This window comes from Anoplophora glabripennis, unplaced genomic scaffold (assembly GCF_000390285.2).
Source record: "Anoplophora glabripennis isolate ALB-LARVAE unplaced genomic scaffold, Agla_2.0 scaffold879, whole genome shotgun sequence".
NCBI lineage: Eukaryota > Metazoa > Arthropoda > Insecta > Coleoptera > Cerambycidae > Anoplophora > Anoplophora glabripennis.
The window spans coordinates 21735-43730 of NW_019416963.1; the positions used below are offsets into that span (position 1 = coordinate 21735).

A 21996-nucleotide genomic window follows, 5' to 3' on the forward strand; every position below is an offset into this window, starting at 1 on the left:
GCAAGGGTCGGCAACTGGCGGACCGCGGTCCAGGTCCGGACCGCGGAAGGTAAAATACTGGACCGCCAAAAATTTTTTGAAAGTATAAATTACTCAAATAAATTATTTAAAAAATGTTTTTTACGTTTAAGTGCCAATCTTATCATTTTTTCTAGTATTTTACAATTGTGTGAGTGTTTTGAGTTCTTAATTAGTAAGCAGATTAAATTTGAGTCCAAATTAAAATAAAAAAAATAAGAAATTGAATTTTTTTCTGGACCTCATTAAAAATTTTCAAAAGTATCCGGACCGCACCTAAACTTACTTGCCGACCCCTGCTCTATATCTTTAAGACAAAATTTGGGATTGAAATAAACTTTTACAAGGAATAAAATTTTCCAAGATTTTTTTTCGATTCGATTTTTGAAAAAAAATAGATATTGCAATTATTAAATAAATAATAAATAAAAGAGGAAATAAACATAAGTTATTGCATATAGCATGTAGTATAGTTTCTGCTCACAATCATCCTCTTTGGCGTGAAAGTAACCTTTGATGTAAAGTACTAAATAATTTATCAAAAGGAAATCGATGATTTGGAAAAGCTTCGTGATATAATATGCATGCTTCTAGAGCATAACCATTAGCTCTAACGTACATAAAATGCATATTGGTCTTTTCTTCAAATGAATATGGCAGCATTTTTAAAACTCGAACAGTCTATTCATATATTTTTATTCAGTACAATAATTTTTGACAAACGTCAAATAAACAGATTTCGGTTGCATATAGAATTTCTGACAATTTTCATTTTAAACACAGTGCCGTCATAAGTCTGCTTTAATGTTTTGGTCGAACGAGAATTAACGCATTATTTTATAACCGAAATTCATATCGACGTTTAAAGCGGCTTCAGAGAAATAAAATAAAAACCCGTTCTTGGGCGCAATCTTTGAATCTCCATAACACCCTCGCAAAAATTTGAAAAGAAATATGCAAAATAGAAAATTAAAACGGGAGTCTTCCTGGCATTTTTATTTCTTTAGTTTTTGTTTAATATAACATATTACAATTACCAAATAAAACTGTAATGTTATTAAAGAATTAGTTTATCATTATAACACACTAATTTCAAAGCTCTTTTTCATATTGGAACTTCATAGGCTCAAGTAGAGCTGTATGTCCTTGTTACTGAATTAGGGAAAAAAGCACTAAAAAAGTAATTAATTTTGAACACTTTGTATCCCAAAAACGTCCTATGAACTACGAACAAAAATAAACCTTTTTTTTAAGTAGGGCCGTCTGTCAACCTTAAAGCCCTACCACAAAAAGGTACCCTGTACATTTTATTATTACTATCTATAAACAATGAATTCCATTTTTGTAGAAAATATTAACTAAATCAGAGTTTTAAGATTTTTTTAGAAATGTACGGATGAAATAATGAAAAAAAAAAAATATTTTGAAATGTATTTATATTAATAAACATTAAACCTAAAAATAAAGGTGTTTTTCAGCCAGTAGAATAGAGTAAAAGCCTACTTTATTGGATTAATTATTTCTATGAAGGTAATAATGTTATTGGCATCGAGGACTACTTAACCATAAGTGAATAGTTTAAGCTAAAATTGTTATGAATTACTAATTTATACAATTGACACTTTGGATCGTTCATTTAATTATGATTATGATGTTTTGGCAATCATGATATTATTATGTCCAGTTTTATAATAAACTACCTTCATTTAATTCGTAACATACAAACATTACTAAAACGATAGTGTTATAAAATGGTTACCAAAGGCAATAGCATTTTAAAGCGTGTAGTTTCTAGCAGCTTCATCTTTATTTTAATTTTCAACATAAGTTGCTTTTACATTATCAAATTTTCTCATAGCGATGCCCACAATGTTGGAATGTAAGTTAATTACAATCCTTTGTATTGTAGAATATACACACTTATTTCTTTGTTTTAGAGACAGTTTTGTATCGAAAGCAGCATTTTGGATTATAAAATATGTTCTACCAAATTTTAGCAATTACATTTGTGTTTTAATAGTAAAAAAATATAAAATAATATATCAAGTTATTAATGACTTGCTTAAAATCAATCAAAACATAGGAGACACACATAATATAAATTCAAAACAAATCCCTGTAAAATTTTATGTATTTGTGATATCTTCCGCTTCTATGTCGTTGATGATTCTAGAAATTGTCTATAATAAATCAAATTTTATGTCGTTGTGGTGTATATACGTACCAAGTACTATAATTAATTTGTACACAGCTGTTAATGCTCTTATAATCGAAATGTGTGCAACACACTTCAAAAAAATTAATGAGGTTCTTAAAAAGTTTTCTAAACAATCTCTTATTGACAAAATAATTGACATTCAAAGTACCAATCATGGTAACAGAAAGAGTAACACCAACGACATCGTTCATAATTTCGCAATGTATAGTAAAATGTATAACATTGCATGTGATATTAACAAAATAGGCGGATTTGGCATTGTAATTTATTTAATGATTGGAATAACGATGAACTTATCCGTTACATATTCATATATAACTAAAAATGATGTGACAGAATACAGCGGTTTTCCATATAAGGTCAATCTTTCTAGAGAGTTCTGTTTTCTAAGTTTCTCGTTAGGAATTTGTTTACTGACATACATATCACACCACTTACAAAATGAAGCTGAAAAAACTGGTTCAATTGTTTATGAGTTGGTACATCTCAATCCTGACACAAGTGAAGAGGTGAGTAAATACTAAAAAAGCATACAATATCTCAGTATTACTATATTTTACTTTTTAACATATTTTTTTTGTTTCCAATTAATATTTTTTTCTGCAATACTTTAAATTACAGATAATACTTCATGGTCTTCAAATACTGAATCAAAAGGTTCAAATAACGGCAGCTGGCCTTTTCACTATTGACTTTGACATCACTCCTGAGGTACTCGAATTATTTACGACTCATAATCTGTTTATTTAAAAATTATTTGTTTCAGATTATAATCCTGTTTGTTACACATCTTTCAGTATTTATACAAATTAACGAGTATTACCAATAACACAAATATTGAAATATTGTGTATTTGATTCAATGTAAAAATAAATTTGTATTCTGTCCTCATATGAGTAGTCAATTATTTGTAATTATAAAATGTGGACATTGATATACAGGGTGTCTCACCGGGAACTGCGTCGATCGATATCTAGGAAAATACTGCTCTGAAAAATTTGAAAATTTGGCAACTTGACAATGTCCCTAGGACGAGCACAACTAAAATATCTCTTCAGCACTTCCGGTTATACCCGAAGTCGACACCAACTTCGTTATATTAAACAGAACACCCTATATATTATTGCATTTTCATATTCTACGTGAAATTTAAGGGTCAGTTTATTAAATTTTCCCTATACCTAGCAGTTATAGATTTTGAAATATTAAATTTTAGAGAAAAAAATTTGACAGATGCAAGGGTCCGCGGAGATGCTAGTAACTCTTTTCAGGAGCATGATATCAAGCGGATTTTTGGTACCTGTAAAGGGCATAGGTAATGCTAAATTGCGCACAGCAGGTAGAGTGGAGCGCTTGTTCAGTTAGTCTAGTCACTTTGAGCAGATGCAAGCTCAAAACGATGCCTATGATGAAGAAGGACTGTTAAATGGTGCTGGAATCGCTGAATGATCGGAAAGCACTTTATATTATTGACATCTTTCTCAAATTTCTAATTTTCGGAAATCTTCAAATACGATTTTCTCAAAACGACATTGTTTTGATTCACGGAGACTAGCTTTAAAAGTTACAAACCGATCATTATGAAAATTAAAAGTGTGTTTCTTTATGAAATTTCAAATAACGTGAATCAACAATTGGGATGATATCACAATTTTTAAAGGGTTATTTATTCAAAATAACTGAAAAAAAAAGGTGATATCAAATCGATACATTTTCCTTAAACACATGTCAAAACTTCAATTTTTCCAATTTTTACCCGCAATGTGGTTCATATTCTTAGAGAACATGTTAATAATGCAGGAAAACAACCATTTTGCTTTCAGATGAAAATTGCGACTTCCACATTTCTCCTGAACAACCAACTTGGACGATGACTTTCGGTGGACAACATAACTGGCATAACTTGTTCAACACAAGTGAAAAAGTTGTAAATGTAGTTCAAAAAATTGATAAAATAATGTCAAAGTATCATCAAATTCTAATAATCAACTTGTCCCACTCAAAAAAGGAACGCCTGGAAATCAGCCTCCTAATGTGGTTTACTCCCTTAAAAGCACCCAGTCAAGCCAGATTTTCAACATTCAACCTTCAATCCAACATTCTCAAAAATTCATTCTGCAATTTGCTGGAATTAAAACTGTAAAACATTATTTAAAGTAATAATTTTATTAAAAATATTAGGTACAATTAAGTAACTTTAACCACATAAAAGCAATGTAAAAATAACGAAAGTAACAACATTAAAAATGAATTAAATAAAATGAACATAGCAGCATCGCTGTTAATTAAATAAAACATGGACACTCGATAAGTGTACAAGAATAAATTATGAGATGTCGTTTACAACTGAATTTTACTTGGCTTATTACGTTTAAAAAAAGTAAACTTTAGTAGCCGTTTTTTACCTATTTAATGGGCTTTTATGAAAAATATTTTGGTACGTAAGTTTCAGTTGTGACAATTACAATTATAAAATGACTGAATAAATTTATTTTACTCGTTTAAGGATTTTTAATATTAAAAGGGACGGGAATTTCCGTGGTCCATAGGCTCGGAAACAGGACAAATAATAGTTAAGTATTATTATCATATGGACTTAGAACCAACGGAAAAAAGACGAACAAGATAATTTTTCACAGAGGAACAAAGCAGCTTTATATTCCTTCAAGTGTTGTGTTGTGAGTTTGTTTGGGAGTGAATTTTTGTATAAAGCTGCCCTTTTCACATTTTAAATTTACGCTAATCTTAACCATTATACCTATATTAATATTTAACAATTAGACTGCAGTACAGTTAAATAATAAATATAATTTTTTTGAATCGATTTTTAACAGTTTATTTTACCCTTCCACTTATTCAGTAGTATTTTTAATATTCAGAGTATGAAAAAAAACACTAAATTAAAATTCTGAACATCACACAAATTATATATCAATTACACTTACTATCACTAATAAATATTTAATAATAAATACTTCTGTTACAAGTTAATATTCCTTGTTAGTAACCACATAACTGGGTCAATATAATAATAATAAACACTATTCCACTATTTTCTACTATTACATGTGTTAATGAAAACAATAATCCTAAAAATTCTCCTACTCGAGACTTAATGGAATACATGAACTAAGTTAATTCAACTAACCAATCCATGAGAAAAATGGATCTATCGAAACTTTTTGGCAATCAGTGTATCTAACGGAAAGAAGTTATTTGAATGCAATCCCTGATACTAAAAAAGTTATGTATCGATTTTAAGAAAACAATTATGTTATCAGTCAGTGCAAACATATCTTTCTCAACCTCAAACAAATTTTTTATAACGATTGACCAAAGAAATAATCTTTTAAGTACTAAATTAATGATCGAAATCTGAAACTTGTATTAATAATATCAGGAATAGACAGAATCACTAGTAACCAAAAGTAAAAGGTATAAGAAGTTGAAAATAATAAATATCTTTTAAATACCACTAGTAACCAAAAGTAAAAGGTATAAGAAGTTGAAAATAATAAATATCTTTTAAATACCACTAGTAACCAAAAGTAAAAGGTATAAGTCAAAAATAATGAATATCTTTTAAATACTAATAAATAATAGCTGCTAAATCATAGCGTAAAACTGATGTTAAGGAAAAAGTAAGGATTGATAAATATATTTCTATGTAACAGTAACGAATACTCATTATAAAATGACGTGGAAGATAAAACATTCATAGTCACACAAATAATATGTAATAGACATTGCACATTGTTTTTTAAGGCCAAAATTGAAATAATTTTGGAAAATCTTCGACAAGTCTAAAGTCAATTTGTCTCATTCTGCATTAATCATAACATCAGATCAACATTTATTCAGAACCTCTCGATCAAGGCATATCTTTTTATCACATTTCATCATGCAATTCCTAACAAAACGTAAGTAGTGTAATGAAAAATTCATTGATAATAAAAATACCTTATTTCCATCAATCACCAATTCAATAACATCTTGGTGTGAACAACCTAGAGTTTAAAGAATGTCGTAATAAATGCAATGGCATACACAAAGGGCCTCGACCTTGGCTAGAACATATCACGGTTGGATCTGCCGGGTCGCTGGAAGTTGCGGTTGTTTGGTCTTCTCGCATTTCTAATTTCCCTGTCTACTTCTAGTTCTTCCAGACGCTGAGTCAAAGACAACTTCTGCTGGACAGCCAACCGAAGAAGTTGGTTCAGTGTTTTTTTTTCATCCTCGGCTGCATTAAGTTGCTGCTGCAGTTCATCTACCTGTGTTACATACTCTTCACATCTGGCAGCAAACATTGCCCTCAGGCCTAGAAGTAAACAATCGTAAATAGAAATTTAAAAAGAAATAATAATTTTGGAGTATACAAAAATACATTTAAGAATATTTTTTATTTGTCATTATTTTGCAACTAGAATAAAATAAAATTATCAAAATCATAATAATGAGAAATAACTTTAAACAACCCTGCCGGAATCCTTATGTAAATTGGTTTTCGGTCAAATGGTTTGAAACCAGGTGGTTTTTGTAGCTCTTGAGTGGTAGATTAAAAGTGTCCATGGGCGTCAAGCCCTAAAAATTCATGGTTCAAAGTTGCAGCTCGCTGAAGCTACAATGCTTTAGATTTCACTACCTGCATAGTATAGTAATAAAATATTACATTTTTTGCTCAATGCCCAATTACCCAATAAACTATCGCCGATATATCGATATCTCTGACTGAAAGGGTAAAAAACTATATTGAGATGATTTTTCAGATCACGATCAGTACATTATCGTACAATAAAAATCATAGCGATTGCTGTCTGCATTTGCGTGACCGAGGTGCACCATGGGGAGATTACTAGATCGGACTTAGCACATCATGGGATTCATCGGGTACTTGTTTCGAAGCCGCTCCTAGCCTAAAAACCAAAAATGCAGGCAATACGAGCGCATGTGCCTAAAGTCCAGTCACCAGATAAACATGTGCAATAACATCTTATTCCGTTCATTTGTATGCTCGTCAACAAACTCTTTATCATTTTTCCTCGTGATTTTATCGTCATCTAGTTGTTTCTGGCTTAAAGTTCAGCAAATCCCTGCAGCATGCATAAAATATTATGTTGCTTTTAGTGGCTCGAAGCAAATACTGCGTTTTTGAAATAAAATGTTACTTTATGCTTAAAAGTATTAAGCTATCATATTTAATATATTTGAAAAAAATAATAGATAAACAGTTTTTTACATTATTTCACCAAAACGTACTTTTGTAAAGGAATTGATGGATAAATATTTTTTCAAAAGTAAACATTAGTTAATTGCCTAATCCTATTTCAAGATTACATATTGGTGAGATAATTGTAGAAAAAAAATTTTTTTTAAACTATTGATAAGAGCATTTTATATATTTTTTCTGGGTATGTATTATAATGACCTTATTGAATGACAGTTCAATACGACAAAGCAAACAAAAATAAATAGTGTACGAAAATGCTCGGCATTGTTATTGTCATTAGAATACAAGCTATAGAGTATTGTAGCTTGCAATGTCAAAAATAAAAATAATGCGNCGCTCATAGCCTAAAAACCAAAAATGCAGGCAATACGAGCGCATGTGCCTAAAGGCCAGTCACCAGATAAACATGTGCAATAATACCTTATTTCGTTTATTTGTATGCTCATCAACAAACTCTTTATCATTTTTCCTTGCGATTTTATCGTCATCTAGTTGTTTCTGGCTTAAAGTTCGGCAAGTCGCCGCAGCATGCATAAAATATTATGTTGATGTTAGTGGCTCGAAGCAAATACTGCGTTTTTGAAATAAAATGTTACTTTATGCATGAAAGTATTAATATATTTGAAAAGAATTAATAGATAGATTAACATTTTTTTACATTATTTCACCAAAATATACTTTTCAATCAATCAATCAATCGATTAATCAAAAGTATTAAATGAAGTTTCTCGTACTAATCCTATTTCAAGATTACATATTGGTGAGATAATTCTAGAAAAAAAATATTTTTAAACTAACTATTAATAGAGCATTTTATATTTTTTTCTGGGTATGTATCATAATGGCCTTATTGAATGACAGTTCAATACGTCAAAACAAATAAAAATAAATAATGTACGAAAATGTTCGGCATTGTTATTGTCATTAGAATACAAGTTATAGAGTATTGTAGATTGCAATGTCAAAAATAAAAATAATAGTTTTTCCCCATCCTAGTAGCATGCTTTAGTGTGCTTCAATTGTTCATATGTAGCATTTAAACGATGGTAAGTTTTCTCGAAATGTTAACATACGAGTAGTTCAATTCTGTTTTACAATTCTACCTTTTCCGTGTGCAAAATCTGAGAACAGCTTGAATTCCACTATTTATATTATTTATGTTAGCGAGTTATTTCTATGAAGTTATATTTGCAAAAAATACCTATAAGGTCATTATTAATATTTTTTATGCTTATTATTAGTTCATAATCTGTATTATCATTAATATTTATTTTTGCTGATTTAAATATATACTTTTTCTATGCAACTTATGGGATAATAATATTAGTTTAAAAATTTGAAATATTCAATAAGACAATCGCATTTTTTAGTGATTCTGAGTGATTGTGTCTGGTGGCAAAAAAATAAATCATCAAAAAAAGCATAAAAATAATATCAAGTACCCCAATGAATCCTTGCTGAATTCAACATCAGATGCATGCAATGAGAACGAAAATAATATTGAAATATTAGATTAAGGCATTAGATTCCTGCTAGACAGGATCTTTCAACTCTGAAAATCAGCCCTACCTCCCCGTGGTGCACATTGGGTCACGCAAATGCAGACGGCAATCGCTATGATTTTTATTGTACGATAATGATTGTGAAAAATCGATTGTACTGATCGTGATCTGAAAGATCATCTCAATATCGTTTTTAACCCTTTCAGTCAGAGATCTCCATATATCGGTGATAGTTTATTGGGTTATTGGACATTGAGCAAAAATGTAGTAATTTTTTTACTATACTATGCAGGTAGTGGAATCTAAAGCATTGTAGTTTCAGCGAGCTGCAACTTTGAACCATGAATTTTTAGGGCTTGACGCCCATTGAGACTTTTAATCTACAACTCAAAAGCTACAAAAACCACCTGGTTTCAAATCATTTGACTGAAAACCAATTTACATAAGGATTCCGGTGGGGTCCTTTGCCACTGGAAGTGGCATGACAAACTATAAAACAAAGATTTTTTACTCAAAAAATCCCTACAACTGAAGGAAAAATTACACACAAATTGGTAGCATATAATTTTGTTCTGACCCCGAGTATAGTCGTAGTTTATATAATATCCGCCTATACAGGGTGATTCACAACTTATCCAAAAAAATTTGGGAATAGATGTGTAATGAAAAATGGAGTCACTATCATAAAAATTTTTTTGTAAAATCCTTATAGTTTTCAACCTTTACATCGCTGGGTTACTGTAGTTTCTAGCGTCATTCACCCACGTGGCCCCAGGCGATTCCGAATACTGAAAACCGATTTTAGTATTATTGTTGTTGCGATAGTGTTTATATTAGTTCTTCAAGTGTCAAACGTGGATAGCAACTCGGAGTTGATGGATATCGTTTTAATTTATGATGAAGCAAGACATTTGTGTTATTGTGAAGCATTTGTTATGGTGACAAAAGACAACATTTGTGTTAGTTTGTTAACACTAGGTAAGACAGGTCCAAATGTATTTAGACGTCGGTGAACAAAATTTTGAAGAGTTATGCAGGGTTCATAGTTCAAAAGTAATAAAGAATTCCCTGACTTTTCCAGGTTTTCCCTGACATAAAAAAAAATCCAGGTCACTTGTAGTTCATTTTTACATACCAATTGGTGTTTATGCATTAAATTTTTTCTCGAATGGACTCCATAATATTTTTTATACCCTAACAACCTCTTATAAAGGTTTCAAAACCACAAATAGTTTTCTCTTTCAAGAACCCAGGGCCGGCTTTCACAAAATTTCCAGTTGCAAACATCAAATTCCCTGACTCACGAATATTTTTTAAATTCCCTGACCATTCCTTGTTTTTTTATGAAGAATAACACATTCCCTGACTTTTCCCGGTATTCCCGGTTTTCCCGGCCGCTACGTACCCTGTTATGTAACATCAGGTATGTCAAATTATTTTATTAATTAAAACCACTAATAAATTTTATCAATTAATAATAGCAATAGCGGCAAAAGCAGTTGAATTTGCTGATATAAAATAGGTGTTACAAATTTTATTTATTTCTTTCCTTGGGAGACAAATTATTTAAATTTTTTTGTCTGTTCATTTTTTATTACCCTTTGCCGTCGTACCAGTCGCAGACTGCATGCTTTGCCTTGCATAAGGTCAAGTTTTACAGTGGACCAATTTCCATGTATGTACTTTTAAATCATTTTCAAATTGTCCTTTTTGATTTTTTTTTTCAAAAAAACGGGGTTGGAAAAAACCCCCGAAAAATAATTTTTTTTTTTTTTGGATAAGTTCTGAATCACCCTATATATTGTTCAAGCACGTAATAGGTATCCAGATGTGCGTACATTTCATGATTATTTGAGACCCTAATGTTATTCAAAAAGTACGGTTGCCAAAATCAACTCGATGCTGACATGAAAAATATTGCAAATTGTATTTTCACATAAAGGAAAACAGAGAGGATCACACATTAATATAAATTAATAATTCAAGTGTGAAATTTTTGGTTTAGGCAAAACTATTTTCATAAAAAATAACCCGACCTTTTGGCGTAAGGGTTATCATTAGTATTGATTATGCTAACATTTACGGATTTTTTTTTAATTTGTTATGTCAAAAAACATCGAGTAATGTACATGTTGCAGCATACTGCATGATTCTATTTTTTTAATTAACAATTTTGTCATTTATAACAGTAACATAACAAAATTAATTGAAAAAATGTTGAATAAAAAAAAATAAAATAAACAGTGTACCTGAACATAAATATTCCTTACTTTTTGAAAAATATATTGTATAAGTTAATTATAAATGCACTGTTTCAATCATTCAATGTGCCAACTTAAATTTCTAGTCAAACTGAGATAACATGTTTTTACTTAAAGATCTGAGCTAGCATGTTTTCCAAGCTTAATTTGAGATAGCATGTTATCCAACCGAAATTTGAGATAGCACGTTTTCCAACCGAAATCTGAGATAGCATGTTTTCGTACTAAAGCGTCGATAGGTTTATGAAACATAGTCCAAAAAAAGGTTTAAGCAACATGACCCAACGACAATTCCTATTTACTAATTGACGTGTTTTAGCGTTTCTGTGAAAATGCAACACAAAATAAAATACAAATTTTTTGCATTACTTCTGGGACGCACTGTATATATTGTGTCTGTAATTACATAACCAGAAAAAAAAAAGGTTGATAAGTACTTCTACAGAGTACTATTTTTCCTCACAATGTTTCACTGTTTCACCGTTTTGAAAGACATATCGCTCTTTTCTTCAGAGGAAAACAAAACTCTGAAAGTTTTACAGTTCCTTCTGAAAAGTAATTAACAATGCCAACCAGTCCAGAAATTATCTAATTCTTGGCAACTGCCATTGAAGCCTGCAAACCAAAATTATGCTTACTTGAGAAAGTAGCGGCATCCTCCTTCAACAACCTCAGTTCATTTCTCAGCTTCATCATGGTTTCTGAGACAATAGTTTTCTCATTCTCATACTTAGCTTTGAGATTCGTTAGTGCGACTTCAGCTGTATTCTTATTAGATTTAAGGACGGTTCTAAGAGTGGCGATTTGTTCCCTCTTTGTAGACAACAAGCTCTTGAGCCTGATAACTTGTTCTTGCAGTTCTTGAATCTCAGATTCACTGTTCTCATCTTTAAGTGCTGCAAATTAAAAGCAAATATAAGGTTATAAATAACTTTAAATGTATATACTTACATTCATATGATCCATCTGATTTGTCTCTCTTAATTTTGGAAAGTTCGATTGTGTTTTCAATAGCATTTCGAAGGTATTTTATTTGATCTACTACAGTACAAACATTTCTTGCTAGAACCGCAGTATCATTTAAGGTTTCTAGGTCGTGTAAAGGTATGTCACTCTTCAGACGACTCCTTAGTAGTTCTAATTTACTCATTTCTCCCATTGGAGGAGCAGTTTCAGTCACTGAAATATACAAATTAACTTTTGTTAAAACCATGAATAAAAAACAAACTCACTTGGTGTCATGCCTTCTTTTTCATGATCCAGTACAACTCTGGTAGGTGTTTGGCCATTGACAGTACAAACGTGATGATACAATTGAGCTAATTCTTCAGTGACAATCTGTAAATTGTTTTGAGTTTCATCGAGAGAGGCTCCTGCTTCACTAGCAAATTCTCTAAGCAGTTTCAAGTCTCCTTCAAGATCCATGCTCTTTTGTTCAGTGTCCAAAAGGTTATTCTTTAGGTTTGTGATTTCGTTCCTTAATTGCAATGTAGCATCCGAGATATTTGTTAATTTTTCAAGTTCCCTTATATCCCTCTTAAGCTGCTCAATTTCCTTGGTGGATAACTTAAACCATTGCTGATATTGGTTGATGACCTTGTTAAGTTCCTCTTCTGGTTTGGATAGGTTTTTGTCGACATTTTGAGAAAATTGTTGCAGAGAATCGACGTGAGCTGCCAACTGTGTAAGTCGAGCCACAAATACTTGTAGTTCCCCTTGGCTTTTCTCCACCATACTTTGGTTTTCCCTCAAGCTTTGTGTTAGAGATATTTTCTCCTTTTCTAGTGACTCGAGCTGCTTTTCCAGTTTCCTAAGTTCATTCAAGTGCACTTCTGAGAACAAATCCACTTGTTTGCCATCAGGAGATGCTAATTCTGAAGCATTTCCACTAGATAAACTGGCCTCAATATGCTTCAGTCCTGGAATATCATCCTCACAGTCGCTTCCTAGATTTGTATCTTCAGTAATGCCACGTATACTATAAGCCAAGTTGTTTATATTGTAGAAAGATTCTCTGTTAATCTGTTGGTCTAGTTCTTTCTTAATGGCATATTTAGCTTCTCTTTCACTCTGTAAGGATTCCAAAGCCTCTTCCATGTGTTTCTCGGCGATTTTTTTCAAGTTTGTCAATTCTTCGACTTGTAGATTTAATAAATCCATCTCCTCATGTAAACGTCTGATTTCATGTTTCAAACTCTCAAACTCAACTTGAGAGCTTTTTAAAGCCGAGACCTGTTTCTGTAGGGCAATATTTTCTTCCTCCAGTTCTGAATAGTCCGTAATAAGACGGTTTTCTCGAAATTTAACCTCACGTAGTTCAGCTCGCAGTTTTTTACACTCCATACCCCGGTCCTCCTTGTCTTTGCCCATGTCATTATTTTCTTGCAGCATCCGATCTCTTTCCGCAGTGACACGTTCCAGTTCATGTCGACACTGCTTAACTTCATTTTCTAGTTCAATTATTTGAGAATGTAGTGACGTTTCTCTAGCTGCCGATTCATGAAGTAGTGATTCTTCTGTTTCAATACCAGTCTTTGTTGTTACTTTGTGACTAGATTGAAACTTAGCAAGGGCCTACAAAATAAAACTTGTTTAAAATTTGTTTACAAAGCTGCAAATGAATTCTATATACTCGTTTTATTCCAGTTTCACAGCAAATGTGATTTGTATTCGATTATTGAAATTTACTTAATTTTAAGAAAAATATAATTTTTTTAAATTAAATTGTATAGTTGTTTCTTGGTACCATCACAGCTTATAGAGATAAGCTATTTCACTTCTATTTTCTACATTTTTTATACCCCAATACCCATTATTTAATAATAAATTATATCTGCATATATCCATGGTGTAACCCAGTAACGTTTAAAAAATGAGAGCACATTATTCAAATATTAACAATATGTATTTCCTTGTATAAACATTTGTCACTGGCGTTTTCATTTTTGAAATGCAAACAGTTTAAATATTTCTGACCAAATTTTCAAGACTAAATGCATCAATAAAATGAGAAAATATTAAAAACTGTACTGAAGCATAAGGACATTATTTTGAACACCTTTAATTAAATATTTTAAATTTATCGCAAAACAATAAAATAAAAATAAAATAAAATCTGCATTACAAAAATTAAAAAAAAAATTCCAGTGGCGCTCACTAATATTTGAAAAACATGTAAGAAGCATAATATATTACATCTGCGCCACTGGTTTACCCTATATCTAAGTCACTGATTTAAGTTGAACTTATTTTTTTCATGTATGCTACTTTATTCATATATACCTAATATGCATAAAATTTAAAGATATTTAGTTATAACATTTTTTATTCAAAAATTTAACACTGTCTTTCAAACGACATATGTTTATACAAGAAAATATCCTTAAATTTGGACAAGATAAACATTGCATTCTTGACATGCTACAGACCTCCATATGTACTTAATCATTGACTATTAATATTGTTATAGTACACGATCTAGTTCTCAAGTGTATAATAATATTTTAAATGAGCCCTTACTATTAATTAAAAAAAATATGCATTTAAATATATTGACAAATAATGTTTTAACTAATATTTTCTTCTAATTGACAAGTTTAAAAACAAAAAAAAATAGTAAGAATTCTAATAACGTAGTACATTGAACTAGGTATGAGGCTAAATTATAAAATATACATATATTTAGAAAATGTTACACTTTCAAAATAAAATAAATAATCCATTAGTCTGAATATATGTACCCACCACAAATTAATCGTAAAGCGAAAACAGCACTTTTAATTTTATACATTCCAATTATAGAATTGAATTTTAGATAATTAACTAGTAATGCAAGAGAATGAATAAAGCTTGGAATCCAGCATTTTAAGCATGAAAGAATTTTTAAATTTTTATGGAAAATTTCCACAATATACTAATAAAAATAAAACATATTGGTTGCAAAAAATATTACAAAATAAGAAAATCTTACAATTTCAGATATTCTCTCTTTTTTACAAAAATGTAAGTTTCCAAATAATTATTTAAAAAAATTTAAGAGATTTTGCCGCCATCAACAAAACTAAGTATTACAAACGGATACAACTGTTATATTACTTCTAAACTTATTCAAAATTCACAAACAGATGCAATTACATTATTCTTGACGTGTCATGTACAATTTGTTAACAAAAAAAATGCATTAAAAAAACTGATTGTGTCTTAAGGTATTGTACCTATACAGTACTATGAAACAACGAATTTAAAAAATTTGGGAACAATTTGTTATTATCTAATTTACCTCTTGGGTGATATTAAGTTCGTGTTTGGTATTTTCATACAGTGATTCAAATTCTTCACATTTTTGCTGCAATTCATTTTTTTCTTCTAAAAGAACCAGCCCATATTGGGCAGACTGCACTTTTTCGCTACTAGCTTGGTCCAATTCTCTCGTTAAGCGTTCGATTTCACTTCTCAATAATTCAATATCACTTGCACTGTTTTCTTGAGAAGCCATTTTTTGACAATTATTTTTTGTGAGACTTAAAACTATGATTTATAATAATTATTAACAGGAAAGATTTTTGTCAAAACATGTCATTGTCAAAGAAGAAACGTCACTACAATTTGATATTTGACAGAAAAAAAAAACACCAATTACAAGAAAGCGGGAGAATCAAATATTGGTTTCATTCATGTTTCATTAGTGACATTCACTTGGAAACCAGAATTGTTTGTAAATAAAACTAATACAACATATTAAAAATTTGTGACATTGTTTTATATAGATTTTAATTAAAAATATGAGTTCAGATTTTAGAAGAGATTGGGTGAAAAATAAGGTTACCAAATATTTTGGATTATCTTCTGACAACTATTTTGAGGAAATGCTAGAAAACACCGATGACTTGGAAGATAAGTTAGCCTCATACTTAGATGATGATTTTATGTACCAGGAAGAGAACAAGATGTTTTTTTACGTCTACAAAACATCTTACGAAAAGTTAATCGAAGAAGAAATAATGGTTGCTGAAAAGGGTAACAATACCTATCATATTTTTTTATAGACAGCAATTTATATATATAAGTTACTTATATTATAACAACTAAATAAAATATTCATATAATTGTAAAAAAACATTTCAATCAAGTTTTCTGTCAAATACTCATTCATATACATAAATTTGTGTCGGTAATTTTTATTTGGATTTAAATTTAATTTTTTACTCCCACTCCTGACGCCTGACCTGTCAGTCTCCTCCCTAGATAAATGAGTCTCCTCTCCTAGAATGCAGTGAATGTACAGAAACGTCAGTTTATTCTTAGTTCTGTAATATTTAAAAATTTAAATTTAAATCGTCAGGATAAAATTAAAATTTTTCCAAATAAAAACCCTATAGTACACGAACCATATAATAGGAGGTTGTAAATATCGTATCTCATAAAATAGTTATCTTAAAATGTGACGAAGAAATAAATATTATAAATAGTTGCTACGGTTAATACTATTTATTAAATTTTATATTTAGTAGGTATATTTACTAATAATGTTACTTATTTAAAAGAAGAACTAAATCAAGCAGTTAAAAAATATTTCAGTAAAAAAACCTGATGTCACAGAAGATGAAGCAGTTCAAATTGTTTTACCTAAGAAGAAAAAAGGTAAAGGAAAAAAAGACAAAAAGAAGAACGTATCAAAATCCGAGACACAGTCACCTATTCCGGTCTCGGATGGTTAGTATTTTTATATAAACTTAAAAATTATGTGTTGCCAAAAATATAATATACATATTTTGCAGAACATTTTAAATATATTTTGTCACTATTTAGCAGCTGAAGGCACAGACGGTAGCCCGTCAGAAGGAGAAAATCATCCTGAAATTATTAATGGTACAACAGTAGAGCCTGAAAGTAAAGAGGAATCCCCTGCGAATGAAGAAAATGTAAATACGGAGTCACAAGCTACTGAAACCGAGGCCTCTACTCTACCTTCACCAGAAGTTACAGATGTAGAAGAAAATATTGATGGTATGTTATTCTAGAAATTGAATAATTGAATGTGATAGCTTATTATTTTTTTCATTAGGAAGTCCTCGAGATACAAAAGGCAAGAAAAAAGGAAAAAAACAGGATAAGGGAAAAAAGAAAAAAAAGAAAATGACTTCGGATGTTGTTGAGGAACCAACTGTGGTGGAAGAGGAGGAATATATATACGTACCTGTGAGTAGTTTATAGTTATATCAACTAAAAAAATAATTAAATCGGACCAATTTAAACAGTACAAAACTATCTTAAAATAACACACATATTCAGTATCTCGACTTGATCATCCAATAAATCTGTGTTAAAATTTGAATGTTACTTGCATTCAACTTATATTAAACGTCAGTTTTAACAAGGCTGTCAATCTTTTAAGAAGAATAAAAGTTTTTCTTTGGATTTGTTCTGAGACATTACTCAAAACTTTATATTTTTGTTTCAAACATGTATGTATGTATGTTTGATTAACTTCGTTTATTCAGTACTGTCATTACCCAATTATTAAATTTTCTTTTAATAAGAAAGAAAACGCAAATTCTTAATAGATTTATTCTTGGTAAAGGGAAATCAAATAAAATTAATAAATTACTACTTTTAACGAACTTGTTAGATTTGTATATTTTCTGCGATTGTTAACTTCTGTACTGGTTGGTAACGCTCCCTGGTACGCTCCTTAGGTAGGTGCTTTCCCAGCTTGGCACTGGACTTCCGGTCCCACCAAGCTTTCCTTCCCTAGTTCTTAAACCTACTATTGCTAACAGTCCTGGCAAGCTGAAGTGTCCTTATCTTTGGTCTCTACCCTGGCTTTGGTAACAGTCCAACTAGGTAGAGACATTATTTACTTCATTACCTCCAGATCTGTCATGGGTAACAGGTAGAAACATTCTTTACCTGGTGGGCCCCAAATTTTTACGTAGACATACCATGGCAGTAAACATGCAAATGACTTTTCTAATGCTAGTATCACGATTTTAGCAAATTATTCAGAAATTAGTTACTGATTTTGCATTGCACGGAGGGTTTATAAAAGTCAACGATTGCCATATTGATCCAGACAAACGCATTTTATACATGTATCGTAAAACCGAGGAAGGTATTCCCAACTTTGATCTCCCCGAGCAGGCCGACCTTGAAATGCCCAATTATTTTTTAATTGGAATGACAACAGGAAATTTTCTTCACTCAATAACAACCATTTCAAAAAAGGTGGGTATCTGTTGGTTTTAACAGAACATTACTAAAATGGTCATGTCCTTTTTTTTAGTTATTTGTACCACTCTTTCAAAAATCATTTATGGAGCCAGGTGTAAAGAAGATTACTGCCGCAAATAAGCATAGGAGATCAACATTTGACGAAAAGACTGGTCAAAAACAACAATCACTAAGCAAAAGAATATCACTGAAGTCTCAACAGCAGTTGTCGTCACTGCAGGAAAAAATATTACATGCTGATGAAAGGGATAATATTGATTCCAATACCATACCAATTAGAAGTGAACTTTTGGGTGAGGTTGAAGGGCTCATATCTGCTTTAGATTGGTAATTCTACCAGCGGTGATCTCTTAACAATCACTACCTGAAAAAATTATTGTATTTTAGGGTTAGCGATCATGTGGAAGATGAACTTGATTTACCGATGACGGATTTAACCGATATACTCTATTCGGGTCGCACTGATGAGGAGCTGATTCGAGATCCTAGTGTAATTGCTAATTTGGAGGAAGTTGTAATGGGTTGGGAGAGACACATTCTCAAGCTTATAGAAATTTACTTGGCAAAGGTATGTTTAACTTTTATATTATATACCAAATCAAAACGTGTCGTATTTTTTTTTTTTTTTTTGAGGCCTACATAGAGCTTGCAGCCCTGGGTCCCACCCCAAACAAAAATTGTAGCTACGTCCATTGTTACTGAAAAACGTCCAATTCAGGTTCACTCAATTCATCTTTTGCCAAATGGCACCACCAATATTTCTTGACACTGTTAGATACAGAAGTAAATCCACTTTGTATCGATATAATGTCTATACTTATCTCCAACAGTTTTGGAAAAATGTGTGATAATACCTGACTACACACGCAAAGACTTATTGGAGCGATAAATTGTACCAAATAATCGTCAGATAAATCGTTAACAAAAATCTTTCAGACAAATTTTAGAGAGGACACTAATGCGAAGTTTTATTGAATCGAATTATGGTACAAAGTTTATCTGACTGTTTATTCGTTACATCTGTGTCATTCACAAAAATTTATCTCTAAATTTGGTAAAATTATTCTGTCATCGTTGATTTTTGGAAGTCCAAAAAATCAGAACAATTTATTTGTTACTCGTAAGTATAGTTTGCTCGAGTGTTCTACGAAAACATGAAAAAAACGACTTTAAACGCGTTTTATTACCTTGAAATCATGGGTTATGTGATTATAAAATGACGCAGAATAAATAAAAAACGAACAACGTGGGTTAAAAAAACATGGTTATTGAGCAAAGAATACAATACGTCACTAATTTCTTCTAACTCTCGTTTTTAATATTTTTATTTGTATATTCTTGTGAGGTCGTTTTCCATAAACACGGATGATTATGATATAAATCGATCAGTCCACTAACAAATTCTTTTGATGCCATATTTGAAATTGTAGTAGGTTCTGAACTCAACACAGAAATTAACCGACTTTACATATCGCGTAGATATTTCCTCCAACATACATACTAACACGCAGATGACGCTCTACAAAATATAGCCCGATAATTCACGACAGATTTATCTGCCGTTTAATCACTGTGTTAGTGTATGTGACAAAATAATCGCTCCAAATTATTTGGCAGCAATTTAACCGCCAAAATATTGGTATTTTTCAATTTTTCTTTATGACCCAAACTAGCAGTTTTGTCTTTACAATTTATGCAATTTAACGATAAATCGGGCACATCAGTCGATAAAACTGCTCGCGTATATTCAGCTATTTAATGGTAAATTGGCAATGAGTAAATTAATGAATATCTAAGGGGGGAAACCATTCCAGGCGTTTCTCAGGATTTTTTTTGAGTGGGATTAATTATAATTTGATGAAACTTTAACATTATTTTATCAATATTTTGAACTACATTTACACATTTTTTCAAGTCACTTGCGTTGAAAATGCCAAAGTTATGGGCTGTTGTCCACCGAAGGTCGTTGTCCGAGTTGGTTCTTCAGGGGAAATGTGGAGGTCGCAATTTTCATCTGAAAGCAAAATCGTTGTTTTTCTGCATTATTAACATGTTTTCTAATATGAATCACATCGCGGGTAAAAATTAGAAAAATTGAAGTTATGACATGTGTTTGAGGAAAATGTATCGAATTTCACCATTTTTTTTTCAATTATTTTAAATAAAAAAACACCCTTAAGATTATAATATCATCTCAATTGTTGGTTCATGATCTTTGTAATTTCATAAAGAAAAACACTTTCAATTTTCATAAACATCAGTCATAACTTTTTGAGCCAGAGTGAATCCAAGTTGAACCCGTGAATCAAATAAATGTCGTTTCAAGAAAAACGCATTTCAAAAAACTAGAAATTTGAAAAAGTTGTCAATAATATAGACATAGAGTGCTTTCCAATCAATCAGTGATATAACAGTCCTTCTTCTTCATTATAGGCATCATTTTGAGCTTGCATCTGTTCATTTCTTGTTTAATAAGTGACTAGATTACCTGAACAAGCGCTCCGCCCTACCTGCTGTGCACTCGTGTACTGACCTGTTAGGTGTTCGGTTTTAGGCTCAAAATCGGAACAAATAGGAATTTCGTTTTGAAATTTTTGCAGCGTATTGAATAGTTATACTAACAATTTATGGAATAAAAAAAATTCTATTTTTTTAACCTCTTAATGTCGTTTGCCCCCTCATCTAAAACTCTTGTCAAAGATAGTATTTCAACATACACCAGTTTTTTTTTAAGAATGCCAAGCCCTAAGTTAGTTTAAAAAAAAATAGTTATCTATTATCGTCCAAAGAAATTGCAATGTCTCATAAACTGTCTTTTAACCGCAGACTTACATAGAAAAATATTGGTGAAGGTCAATGACTGCTATATACCATCACTTTTCCTTGTTCTGTATTTTTTAAATAAAGTTATGTAAAAATGTTTTATCACAAGTCAAAAAAATTGTAAAATATCTTAAAAAGCAACAGAGGTATTAAAATTAAAATATATTTTCTAAATATTTTAAAATTGACACTGTATTTTGAAAAAGCATCCTCCCTAGGAATCTGTGGTTGAAGGCAATGTTTTGTAATTCCCTGCATGTTTAATATTTTATTTCAAATTATACGCTTTACAATTTTCAGACACCCGCAGGTAACGGTCCCCTGCCAGAATTCGAATATTGGCATGAGAGGGAAACAGCATTCAGTTCAATTGTAGAACAGCTGAAGAAACCCACTTTGATACGAATTAGCAATATTTTGGAAATAGCCAGATCACCTGTTATAGATGGTTTCATCCATTATCAGGTTGACTTGAAAAGACATTATCTGGAGGCAAAGGATAATGTTAAATTTTTGTCGACAATCAAAAGGCATTTAAAGGTTAGTTGTTTATTTCTCTAGTGTTATTATATTCAATTATTTTTTGCATAACCATATTTTATGAGATCTGATTCTAACTGCGGAATACCCTGAGGTGGGTAAGCATGATCAATTCGAAAACTGAGATATTTGACAANAGTGTCTGATCTCTGGAATTTTTTTTTTTTAAATTTTGTC

The 21996-nt window shown here is 31.0% G+C and overlaps 2 protein-coding genes and 1 long non-coding RNA gene across 3 annotated transcripts in view; 2 read left to right on the forward strand and 1 right to left on the reverse strand.

Annotated features, from left to right (window-relative positions):
• The first annotated feature begins 2595 nt into the window (after positions 1–2595).
• On the forward strand, positions 2596–3052 carry LOC108912718. The gene is made up of 3 exons (XR_001964569.1): positions 2596–2745; positions 2858–2947; positions 3003–3052. It is a non-coding gene; the product is annotated as an uncharacterized LOC108912718 (long non-coding RNA).
• Positions 3053–4386: 1334 nt separating this feature from the next.
• LOC108912722 (protein bicaudal D) lies at positions 4387–15814 on the reverse strand. Its single transcript, XM_018718048.1, has 5 exons — positions 15506–15814; positions 12459–13800; positions 12178–12405; positions 11865–12122; positions 4387–6554 (listed from the first exon to the last, which is right to left on the reverse strand). Exons 1-5 carry the CDS (start codon positions 15719–15721, stop codon positions 6304–6306), a joined length of 2295 nt encoding a protein of 764 aa, XP_018573564.1. The 5' UTR covers positions 15722–15814; the 3' UTR covers positions 4387–6303.
• A 1535-nt stretch (positions 15815–17349) lies between these two features.
• The window catches only part of LOC108912719 (dynein heavy chain 10, axonemal), a 46729-nt gene continuing 42082 nt past the window's right edge, over positions 17350–21996 (forward strand). Inside the window, exons 1-5 of the mRNA XM_018718040.1 lie at positions 17350–17424; positions 18220–18450; positions 18509–18783; positions 18844–19024; positions 21580–21819. Of these exons, the coding sequence (XP_018573556.1) occupies positions 17362–17424; positions 18220–18450; positions 18509–18783; positions 18844–19024; positions 21580–21819 (990 nt within the window). The 5' untranslated portion in view covers positions 17350–17361. The remainder of the gene's footprint in view (positions 17425–18219; positions 18451–18508; positions 18784–18843; positions 19025–21579; positions 21820–21996) is intronic.